This window comes from Dryobates pubescens, chromosome Z (assembly GCF_014839835.1).
Source record: "Dryobates pubescens isolate bDryPub1 chromosome Z, bDryPub1.pri, whole genome shotgun sequence".
Taxonomy (NCBI): domain Eukaryota; kingdom Metazoa; phylum Chordata; class Aves; order Piciformes; family Picidae; genus Dryobates; species Dryobates pubescens.
In genome coordinates this window covers 60,674,415-60,687,068 of record NC_071657.1, presented here as the reverse complement: position 1 = coordinate 60,687,068, position 12,654 = coordinate 60,674,415, and the positions used below count along the sequence as shown (strand labels likewise).

Below are 12,654 nucleotides of genomic sequence, written 5' to 3'. Positions count from 1 at the left end.
ATGACTTGATTAGCTGGAGTAAACAGGAGCATCCAATGACAGCATGACAGGGGAGACTAGCTGGTTAAAGCTGGGAGACAGTTCTGCATACTGATCCCTACTCATAACTGCATTAGACAAGCATGTTTAACCAAGTCCAAACTCTGCTTGCTTCAAAGTGTCCTTGCCTCCCGTTTGAACTACTCACAGTTCCACAATTGTGAGTGTTGTTTACCTAAAGAAAAGCACCAATTTAATACAGTTGTCAGAAAACAGCAGAGAGTCATTGGTGGCAACATTTATTAAAAAAGGACAAGAAGGAGGATAAAGCATAATTTATTATCAGTCAAATTTATGTAGAAGAAATAATGAAGATAAAGTTGCAATTTTAAATCTACTAACCATCATTAGAATTTTACATACACAAGAAAATCCAGTGCAAAGGGTTTACTAGGTGAAGAATCAATTGCACCTTAAGCCTGGTGCTTAATGGCAGAGATAAATAAATACTCTTACTAAATAATTTTCCACAAATAATTTTTAAAAGACATTTCTATTATTCAGTAGTACAAAGCATAAAAATATTCTCAGCACAAGTATCATAAACAGGCTGGTTCAATGAGCACCATTTGTAAAACCACCTTGCAAAAAAAAAAGTGACCACATTAAATGAGATATACTTTTTACCTGCAAAAATTCATTTCTGATTGCATTGAACTTCTGTTTTTCATGTACAGCCCTGGCAGTGTTTGTCCCATCAAAGGGCTCTGCAAAATCAAACACAAACATTAGAAGTATTAGAAAAAAACTTGTTGCTGTGGGGCTTTTTTGTTTGGCTGTTTTTATTAGTTTTGTTGTTGTTTGGTTGTTTTGTTTTGTTTTTTTTAAAAGTACTCTAAGAGTTACCAACATTAAAGCAACAGATACTAAAAAATTATGAGTATGCATTACAATGTGCTACAAAAGATTTTATGGTCTTTTTTGCCTTACTATAGGACTGTTTTAAGTAACATGGTGTATTTTATATTGGCAGAATGCATCAAAGTCCTTAAAGGCCATAGAACCACAGAAGCATGTGCCAGATGAGGTAGCTTTTTTGTTCAGTTGGTTACAAATTGCTTTTATTTAGATAGGCACGTACAACACATAAAGCATTAAACAGACATCAGAAAGGTTTATGTCATTATGTAGATCATGGGACTTTAAACCTGCAACATGCTCCATGACACTAGGGTTTTATTCCTGCAATTTATTTAAATCCACCAAAAAAAAAGGTTTAATGCAATAAATTTCCTAGGTTCCTAAGGGGTTTCTTTTCAAACTACCTATCAAGTTTTCAGTGGATATTTACAGGCAGGTTTACTTTACTTCAAAATGTCATACATTTAGATTGGAACAAAAATTCTAGCAAATACAAAGACAAACATTCCTCTAAACTAAGCTGCATAATTTGACCCAGTGACCTACTGCCACTAAGAATTCCATGCCCCTTAACATGTGAAGCTGTACAGCATTTCTTGTGCGTATCTTAAATGTGGTGTTTTTAAAGCTAGGTATTTTATGTACTTTATGTTGAATCAAGTACATGCTCCAGTCACAAAAACTGACTCATCTTCCCTGTACTCCTTTTGCATATTTACTGGCTGTCAAAAGACAAACTCATTCCCTGGAGCTCAGCAAGAATAATTTTGCAATCAGCTACAACTTACAGCAGTGCATTTTCTAACCACTAACATAGTGAGAGTGCATTGTAAGTGATTTTGTTCAGCCACAGAGTTGAGAATATTAAAACAAAAGAAGTAATACATCTTCAACATTCATAACTGAAGAGACAATTGAGTGAAATGGAAATATGAGAAATCATAAAACTTCAGAACTGCTGCAAACCAAGCTTTGGATCTGAAAGATTTAAAAGTACAAGCATGAATCACGTGCAGCTTAGACGGCTTCTAATCCAGCTTCCCTAATTGACTATCAATTTAGCTGTGTCACAAAATTGCCACATAGCTAGCTTTTCAAGAATGTCTTTTTTCCAAATCAAAATAATTACACTATCTGATGTAGACAAGATTTAAACTGAAACCAGAACAGTCAATAGCAGTTTAGAGTTTCTGACAAGGAATGTTCACAAACAGATAAAAGAAATGCTCTCTATATCCCCATAATAGTAAAAGCCTCCCAGATTTTAAGCTGTCTGAAAAGCGCATCTCTACTATATTTGTTTCTCTAACAGCAGAAATACAAGTGAAAATTAGTCTTAAGGCAAATAAAAAGTAAAGTAACACATTTTCTTTGAGCAAGCCTAAATATAGCGCTACACGCAGAATTACAGCAATTTGCAGGCATAGACTTATGTCACCAAATATATTTACAATATTTTTTGTGGCAACACCAGTAACTGCAATTTTAGTCTAACTGGAAAATCTGACAAACGCTTGGAAATGAGAACATGCTGACATGAGAAATGAGAACATGTTTTTCTCTAAGCATATATATAAAAGCTTATCTACTTTTTCAAAACTACTTCAGTTTAACAGTTGTTACCATCTTGAAATCTATTTTGAGATTAAATAGGACACTTTCCTGCTTAAATTTTTATCCCCCTAACATCTCAATCTTTTTCTTGTTCTATTATCTTCTCTTTCCTTGGTTCAGGCTTCATCTCCTACACATGCAAACAGTTCATCTTCTCCATGTAGATCACAGCTGCTGAAAGTCATCAAGGGCACATGAAGCAGGCTCCCTGTATAGTGCTACTGCCCATTCAGCCTGCGCTAAGAAGGCAACTCCAAAAGGTAGCCTAGATTTACTGCAGACCTGGAGAGGATCACACAGTCTCTGAAGAAATTCTACATTCACAACATAGTCAATAGGAGTAACCATAACAGAATCAACATGCATAATCTAGTCACTGCCAGGACTTGGGATGACAAAGCATTTCTAGAAGAAAGAATACTGTTCAAAAGTAATGTGAATGTGTATGCCTGTTGTGTTCTCTCAGAAGCTCAATCTTGGTAAAACTGACAGATATTCTTTCAGAGCAGAAAAACACACGCTACTGTCATAAAGGCCATCCCTTGCCAAAATCCCAATCCTGGTTCCAAAAGTAACAGGGCAATGAGTGCTCTTAGAGAAAAGGTCAGGAGACCTATTTTTAAACACTACAGAACTTAAAGCTTCCTTCTCAAATGTTTTTGGCACAGCTGTTTCCAAAACTATTTCTGTTTGTTAAACTTAATTTTCTAAATAAATATATAACACGTATGTATTATTAAAACACAATCAAGGTAAAGTCCAACTGACAGATTTATGTATTTAGTGCCTTAATAGTTAAAAATGAAAATGTAGCTTTAAATTTTACCTTCTATACAAATGTATTTGTTTCTCCATTCAATGCCATCAGGTCTTGGCATAGCTTTGGCCTCACGAACTGAAATCATTTGTCGGTTCCAACTGCAGAAAAGGAAAACAATTTGCAGAACTTTAGCTCTTGATTCTAAATTAACTGTATCAGTTTACATTAAAAAAATGCTATGTCATAAGCCTGAATAATATAGGGCTTTATAATGATGAGTAGTTTAACAGTCTAATCTTTGTAATTCACTAAACAAGAGTAAGGAACAATGAGTAGGAAATAGGAAACATTTTCCACAAACATAGAACAGAACATCATGAGTAACATATATTCACACTATAGTTATAGCCTCAAATCTGTCCTTCAGAATTTTCTGTGCAGAGATAATGCAAGTAGTTGAATCACAGAACCACAGAATGTTAGGGGCTGGAAGAGACCTCGAAAGATCATCTGGTCCAATCCCCCTGCCAGAGCAGGGTCACCTCTAACAGACCACAAAGGAACACATCCAGGCAGGTCTTGAATACCTCCAGTGAGACTCCATAACTCCCCTGGGGCAGCCTGTTCCAGCATTCCATCACCTTCACAGTGAAAAATTTTTTCCTCATGTTTCCATGGAACTTACCATGCCACAACTTCCACCCACTGTCCCTTGTCCTGTCATTGGGCATCACTGAGAACAACCTGATTCCATCCTCTCAGCATTCACCCTTCACATATTTGTAAACGTTAATCAGGTCACCCCTTAGTCTCTTCCTCTCCAAGCTAGAGACCCAGCTCCCTCAGTCTCTCCTCATAAGGAAGATGTTCCACTCCTTTAATCATCTTTATGGCTTTGTGCTGGACTCTCTCTAGTAGCTCCCAGTCCCTCTTGAACTGAGGGGCTCAGAACCGGACACAGTATCCCAGATGAGGCCTCTAATACACCCCAGAATGGCACTGGCCACCCTGGCCACAAGAACACTTTTCTGGCTCATGATTAACCTTCCATCCACTAGGACTCCCAGGTCCTTTTCCCCTTCACTGCTCTCCAGTAGGTCAGTGCCAAACCTGTACTAATAGCTGGGGTTGCTCTTTCCCTTGTTGAACTTCATTAAATTTCTCTCTGTCTCCCTGCCCAGTTCTCCAGCCTAATTCTTAATAGAAGGCAGCACAGCCTGACAGTGTGTCAGCCACTCCACCCAGTTGTGTCATCAACAAACTTGCTCACAGTGCATTCTGTTCCCTCATCCAGGCTGTCCATGAATATATTGAATAGCACTGGTCCCAGGACTAACCCCGGAGGGACTCCACTAGATACAAGCCTCCAACTAGTTTAAGTGCAGATAAAGTCACATACTGCATTCCTTTAAAACAAATATTCAACAGTATAAAGATACATAAAAGATAGCTTAGTTACAGGCCTGCATTCCTACTGCAAGGAACTTATTATTAGAAAGCACTAACACCTTGTATATGCTGAATTTTAAATCTCCTACAAGTGCATCAACAGAGCAACAACTCAAATATGCATTTGAAGATATTCTACCACTTCCTGCAGACAACATAGGAAATTATCACACTGAACTAGAACAGCAATCACTTTACAGGGCAATCTTTATGATGTGCCAAGCCAGGGGAGGTTTAGGCTGGATGTTAGGAAGAAGTTCTTCATAGAAAGAGTGATTGGCCATTGGAACGTGCTACGTAGGAAGGTGGTAGAGTCACCATCATTGCAAGTGTTTAGGAAGACACTGGATGGGGTACTTGGTACTACGGTTTAGTTGATTAGATGGTGTTGGATGATAGGTTGGACTCAATGATCTCAAAGGTCTTTTCCAACCTGGTTAATTCTGTTTCTACCTGCCTGTAAAGGATTTGAATATGTAAATATCAATTGTAAATCAAAATACAGCCTGTAACTGAGCAGTTAAATTTGGAAGAACTCCGTGATCTTAGGCCATAGAGCAGCTGTCACAACTTTGTTAAGTCACTGGTGGTAAGACAGTTTACACCAGCTAAAAATCTGTGCCTGTAACGCTACAAATTCTCTTGGCTACAAGTCATGATTAAAACTAATTATGACAGTCAGCTGCTTGAGTAACTGTACTTCGGTAGAACGTGTATTCTTCTTCATGAGAATATGAATGGAATCTGTTTTTATAAGGTGCAGGACTCAGCATATAAAGTGTAGTTTATGATACCTCAAATTACTTACACACCCACTAAGTCAATTTAGATTTGATATTTTCTCTATAAAATTAGTACAATTCATGCTAATTTCTAGTATTCAATGCAAATTAAAGCTTTTATTGCAATCCATTACTCACCCTCCTTAATTCCTACAGTAAACTCCTTTTGCAAGAATGAGAAATATTGTGAAGTACCAAGTGCCTCCTATAATGCCTTTTTTAATAACCATCAGCATAAGCTTAACAAAAAATTTGAATTGCAAAAACACCCACATATAAAAAGGCAAAAAGAGAAAAAGCATGTGACTAGAGCATCCAAGTAGCTTAAAACTGCAGCTTCAGAACATTGGGTCATGAGCAGAACCAGATAGTTCAACTCTTCTGGAGTCTAGCAGAAGATGCCTCTGCCCATGGCAGGAAGGTTGGAACTGGCTAAACCAGAAGATTGCTTCCAATTCAAACCATTCCATTGTTCTGCTTTTTCTAAAAAATTATTTAAAAGTCAGAGCTATTGATCCAGGCCAGTAGGAAAAAAGTCATGCAACAAAACAGTTTATCTGTGTTTGGTTAAACTAGGCAGTATTATTTCCCTTCAAACCTAATTATTCTCTTGACTTGTATTTTTCTAGTTTATGCTTGTCTTGACTCCTCAGGGGGAAAAAAATAGACGCTTATAATACATTGATTTAGCAAAAAGCAACAATAAAGTGTAAATTCTCACTATTTAAACAGCTTTATACTGAAACTTGTAAACTATTACTTATTCTAATACCCTCATCAAGCCTTCATTAACACTGCCATGGCCTGAATTAGAAATTAATTGCCAACAGCAAATGATTTGTGCATCAATTCTAACATTTGGGTTTGCACACAGTAACTTAGTATTTGCCAACAAAAAGCAAGTATTTTCCATTTACACACTTTCAATCTGTAAGCTAACAATCATAATTTAACCAGCTATTATCAGTTATTTCCAGTGCCACTGCTCACATTAGGTATGTGTTCCTCATGGAGGAGGCAAGAATTTTAAAGGAAAAAACCAGGGATTTCCAGGTGTGTGTTTGAATACTCTACAAATAGATTGAAAGGCTTTTCTTTTGAAGAGCACTCTTATAAGCCAAAGCCATTTGCATAAACACATTAGAATGGGTACAACTTGCAAGGATATGCTTTATTACCCAAACAATTCTACCTTGAAGTAAGTAACTGTATTTTATATTTTGTCATGATTAATATAAAAAAGAAATTATTATGGTCACCAAACAACTTTGTCAGCTGTTAGCTTTAACAACTCAAACCACTAAATTTAAGGTAAGTACAGTCCCAAAGAACAACCTCTAGATTGTCTAGCAGTACGTTCAGAGAAGCAAGATTTTCCTTTAAGGTCTTGCTTTGTGAAGAGACAGCCAAGTAAAAACCTGCTGCCTTCACTCACAGAAGCAGAAATGAAATCAAATACTCTCTTCAGACGGCCTAGTAAACACAGACTAGTTTCCAAATACTTTATTTTGAGAATACTTCCCTACATTTACTTGGTCACATTCATTCTGTGATCATTGGAGCTTTCACATTTTGAAATACTTAAAAAGTTAAAATGGAGTTAGAAGCATACTATTCTAATCAACTGTATAATGAGAAACATTATGCAGACTTGAACTCTTAATGCAAGCTAATTATACAACCCTGTTGGCAAATCAAGCTTTGCCATACAAAATGTGTAAAGTCAAACATACGCAGCAATTTCCAAAGCACATTTAGGGTAACTTATGAAGAGGCCAAAAATTACTTCTTATGGGCGCACTGAAAATCCCAGAGTAGGACTGTAGAATGGGCACAGTAGAAATACATGGTAATCATCAATCTTCTGAAGCAGTTTAAGAGGCTAATTAAGGAAAGCAGATTAAAGCCATAAGGGACCCAAAAAAAAATCCAGCACAGCACAAAGAGATGAACTCAATCGTAGCTGCACAGCATTAGAAGAATCCTGTTTCTTCCTTTGTGCTGCTCATTCTTCCTTTTGTGCCCTAGTCTTTGTGCCCATTCTGCTCTTACATATTATTCAATATTTACATCAAATAAAATGAAGCATAAGTTTTTAACTGAGTACCTACTGGCTTTTGCTGTACTGAGAGGGAAGATTAAAACAATGTGTCCTACTCAACAGACATGAATCTACAATTTGTAAAATCAGTTTTATAAAAATAGAAGTAATACTTTCTTCATTAATCTCTTCATCAAACACATTACAGTTCCATAGCAAAAGTTCCCTGGTAAAGGACAGGTCATTTAAACCAAATCCAGCTTAATAGTCACCGTGTCTGAAATACAAGCTCAAAATTTCTGTGCATAAAAACACTAGTAAAAGTGTGACAGGGAAAGCAAACACTGAAAACAGTACTGATTACAGCAATGAAAATATTCACCTAATTCAGGAGGAAAATTATAGCAATGAAAATATTCACCACATTCAGGAGGGAAACACTAGTTCCACTAAGGAAAGGCAGAACTAACAGAGCACTGTGCTGTACTTATCACAGCCATTCCCACCTCTAATGCTGTTTCCATCAGCAACCACAAAGCAAACACATAGTAAATACAGTATGACTCTCCACTTGTTCTCCCTGGCTTGCTATCAAGTTACAGAAAAAATTAAAAAAAAATCTTAAAGACCACATTCTGCCCCCTGCATGGGCAAATCTGGGTTCTCTTCTGCAGCCAGTTACCAGGTTTTGTGAGACTGTATGGAATGTTAATCTTTGAGACACATGTCCTGCTCCTTTCATACAGGATTTACAGCTGTCAGGGATACACAGATAGTCAAGTAAACAGTACCCCTGAGTAAGTTTTATTTCTGTAGCAGAAATACAGGTTCCTGCATTAGATGCCTCATTTCCTAATACGACTTTTCAACTATGTAACATTTACAACACAAGAATTCTAATGGCTATTTTTTAATGGTCTGTTTGTGGTTTTTGTTTTATAACTAAAATAAGATTGAGATTGCCCATCAAATGGTTAACTACTTAACAGGTACTTAACACTGAAAAGACCAGCAAAATACTATTTTCTTGGTTGGTTGTTCTTAAAAGAGCTTTCAACCGGCTGCCATCAGCAACTATCTTATCTTCATTGTTCAAGTTTTCAAGCTATGTTTTAACCATAAGCTCCCCTGTGAATCTTTGCCTAAATTTAGGTAGATTTTTTTTTTTCTCATTTATGATCATCACAAAAAATAATATTGTGGGATTACTACCAGTTTGATTACTGATGTTGCAGCATTTTTAGTGTTTATACTTCTGGGTATATCCTGCATGTCTAGCAGCAGACCAAAAAAATATTCCTGGATCAGTTATTGACCTATGCAGAAACCCACTCTTGACTATGTTCACAAGCACCAGCACCACAGAAGTCAAAATAGGTAGTTTTTCAGCATTTGCACAAGATCTCTGCTAGAGCTCTGCTAATCTGCACAGGCAAACCAGAAGCTTTTTCCTTAGTAGAAAGTACATTTAATTTCACATATCAGCAGATTAATAGCTTGTTATACAGACAGGTAGGGAAAGCAGCATCTAGCATCCCACAAACTAGGAACTTGGGGATATTCTCCATCTATGTCTTCTAATTTACCTGCTTAGCAAATAGCACCTTGCCAGCTGAAAAGACAGGTATTGAGAAGCAGCCTTTAGAACAGAAGATCATACCATTATCTACAGAGATTGTTGAAGGAAAGTCTTGTATGTGAAAACTGCACAAAAATGCAATGTTCATCAACTGCTACAGATCATACAGATTTAGTTTACACATTCCCCACATGATGCACACCCCAGTGATGTTTTCTTGTAAGGATTTTTTGATTATTCACTTACACTTAAATAAAAATACAAGAAGTAACCAGCAGTTACATATTTCTGTTCTCCTTCCAGGAAATGAGTGTGATGCACGTAGATAGAACAGCAACATGTATGAACCAACTGCCTCAGAAACAAGTTCTTTAGAAGATCTTCAAACTTACTGAAATACAAACATTTTATAGGGACGAAAGCTTTTCCTAAGAAGTAACATTTGGGGAAATGTTCCTAATATACAGCTTTCTCAGGTACCCTCACAACATTAGCTTCTCCTTCTCTTCTACACTAGTCCAGATGCCAAGATTAAACTCAGATTCTAGCAAGCCAATAAGGCTAGTTGCCAATTCTTCAGCTACTTCTTCACTCGGCGTAACCTATATTGATTGTCAAAGTAAGCTATTAAGGTCCAAATAATTCCTGTCACAATCAATACCTTAAACTACATCCAAGAAGAACAGATCCTCCTCACACACACACAGATAGGCAGTTTTAGAACAATGTAATATAAAGGACAAACCTCTCTGATTTCTGGCAGCTATTTTACAGGGTAGAATGCTTGGCTAAGCAAAAAGATGTCCAAATACTCTATCAGCATTCCGGTTGTCCTTCAGTCTTTTCACCCATTTCCTTCCCATCAATTAACACTCCTGAATTACTGCTATTCTTTCTCTTGGAGGATTATGAAGTGTCAACTGAATAGAAGGAATCAAAGTTTTGCATATTCTACAACACTGAGATGGGTTTACTACTTACTCAAATTCTGTGGCATAATATTTGAAGAAGCCTATTAGCAAATCTCCAAGACTTGATCCATTCTTTGAGATGTAAGGAGGAATGGTATGTGGAACTTGATGAACAAGATGCAACTGCATAGCAGGATCAAAAGATTGCTGTCAAAATAAAATCAGAAAGTATATAATCACACACATACATACAGAGTCTTACTCTAGGTGCATATACTTTTCATAATGAAAAGGCTGCCTATCATTTGCTTATTAGAAGTACAAGGTCAACTTACAACTAAAGGATTCTATTTCTTTTGAGGTCATACTTGTGTGCATCCTAGTTACTGCCTCTGAAGTCATGTAGAATCATCTTTCACATGAGCATGTGAGAACACCCCATGCCTTCTGTGTGCTAAAGAATTTTAATATGGGGGAATCTTTGAACTGGAATTGCATTTACATGATAGTAAAAACAAATGTCAAATGCCAGGTCCTGCACCTGGGTCACAACAACCCCACAGTAAGCTACAGACTTGGGGATGTGTAGTTGGAAAGCTGCAATTCAGAGAGAGACCTGGGGGTTGATAGTCAACTGAACATGAGTCAGCAGTGTGCCCAGGCGGCCAAGCCACTGGCATCCTGGGTTGCACTAGAAACACTGTGGCAAACAGGAACAGGGAGGTGATCATCCCCCTGTACTCCGCACCAGTGAGGCCACATTTCAAGTATTTTTTGAGTTCTGGGCACTTCACAAGGACACCGAGGCGCTGGAGTGTGTCCAGAGAAGCACATTGAGGCTTGTGAAGGGTCTGGAGCACATGGCCTACAAGGAGCACCAAGTGAACTGGGCTTGTTCAGTCTAGAGGAGGCTGAGCAGAGATGCTATTGCTCTAGAATCATAGAATCAATATGGTTGGAAAAGACCTCAGAGATCAAGTCCAACCTTTCACCCAACACCTCATGACTACTAAACCATGCCACCAAGTGCCACATCCAATCCCTTTTTTAACACCTCCAGGGACCATGACTCCACCACCTCCCTGGGCATCCCATTCCAATGGCCAATCACTCTTTCTATGAAGATCTTCTTCCTAACATCCAGCCTAAACCTTCCCTGGCACAGCTTGAGACTGTGTACTCTTGTTCTGGTGCTGGCCGCCTGGGAGAAAAGACCAACCCCCACCTGGCTGCAACCTCCCTTCAGGTAGTTGTAGACGGCAATAAGGTGTCCTCTCAGCCTCCTCTTCTCCCAGCTAAACAACCCCAGCTCCCTCAGCCTCTCCTCATAAGGCTTGTGCTTGAGGCCTCTCCCCAGCCTCATTGCCCTTCTCTGGACATGTTCAAGAGTCTCAAAAGTCCTTCTTATATTGAGGGGCCCAGAACTGGACACAGTACTCAAGGTGTGGCCTAAACAGTGCTGAGGCCAGGAGCACAATGACTTCCTTGCTCCTGATGGCCACACTGTTCCTGATACAGGCCAGGAAAGGAGGCTACAGAGAGGAGGGGGCCAGCCTCTTTTCCTCACTGCCAAGTGACAGAAGTAGAGATGTTTCAAGCTGTGCCAGGAGAGGTTTATGCTGGATATTCTGAAATATTTCTTTACAGAGAGAGTTATTAAATACTGGAAGCAGTGGTGGAGTCACCATACCTGGAGGTGTTCATCAGCTTAAGGCTGTCTCGGGATCTCCTGACCTTGTCCTCATGGGTGACTTCAACCCGCCTGACATCTGCTGGAATCTTAACACAGCAGAGAGGAGACAGTCTAGGAGGTTCTTAGAGTGCATGGAGGACCTTTCACACCATTTCCCATAGCAAACTCCTGGCCAAGCTGTCAGCCCATGGCTTGGATGGGAGCACACTGTGATGGGTTAGGAACTGGCTGGAGGGCCGAGCCCAGAGAGTGGTGGTGAATGGTGCCACATCCAGCTGGCAGCCAGTCACCAGTGGTGTGCCCCAAGGATCAGTACTGGGCCCCATGTTCTTTAACATCTTTATTGATGATCTGGACGAGGGCATTGAGTCCATCATCAGTAAATTTGCTGACAACACCAAGCTGAGGGCAGGAGCTGATCTGCAGGAGGGTAGAGAGGCTCTGCAGAGGGACCTCGACAGGCTGGACAGATGGGCAGAGTCCAACGGCATGAGATTTAACACATCCAAGTGCTGGGTTCTGCACATTGGCCACAACAACCCCATGCAGAGCTACAGGCTGGGGTCAGAGTGGCTGGAGAGCAGCCAGGCAGAGAGGGACCTGGGGGTGCTGGTCGATGGTAGACTGAACATGAGCCTGCAGTGTGCCCAGGCAGCTAAGAGGGCCAATGGCATCCTGGCCTGCATCAAGAACAGTGTGGCCAGCAGGAGCAGGGAGGTCATTCTGCCCCTGTACACTGCTCTGGTTAGGCCACACCTCGAGTCCTGTGTCCAGTTCTGGGCCCCTCAGTTTAGGAAGGATGTTGAGTTGCTGGAATGAGTCCAGAGAAGAGCAACAAAGTTGGTGAGGGGTTTGGAACACAAGCCCTCTGAGGAGAGGCTGAGGGAGCTGGGGTTGCTTAGCCTGGAGAAGAGAAGACTCAGGG

At 39.5% G+C, this 12,654-nt stretch overlaps 1 protein-coding gene across 1 annotated transcript in view; it reads right to left on the bottom strand.

Annotated features, from left to right (window-relative positions):
• Nucleotides 1–12,654, bottom strand: part of TENT2 (terminal nucleotidyltransferase 2) — a 36,538-nt gene that overhangs the window by 1,452 nt on the left and 22,432 nt on the right. Inside the window, exons 11-13 of the mRNA XM_009910786.2 lie at nucleotides 10,107–10,243; nucleotides 3,341–3,432; nucleotides 667–746 (exon numbers count right to left, since the gene is read on the bottom strand). Coding sequence (XP_009909088.2) covers nucleotides 667–746; nucleotides 3,341–3,432; nucleotides 10,107–10,243 — 309 coding nt within the window. The remainder of the gene's footprint in view (nucleotides 1–666; nucleotides 747–3,340; nucleotides 3,433–10,106; nucleotides 10,244–12,654) is intronic.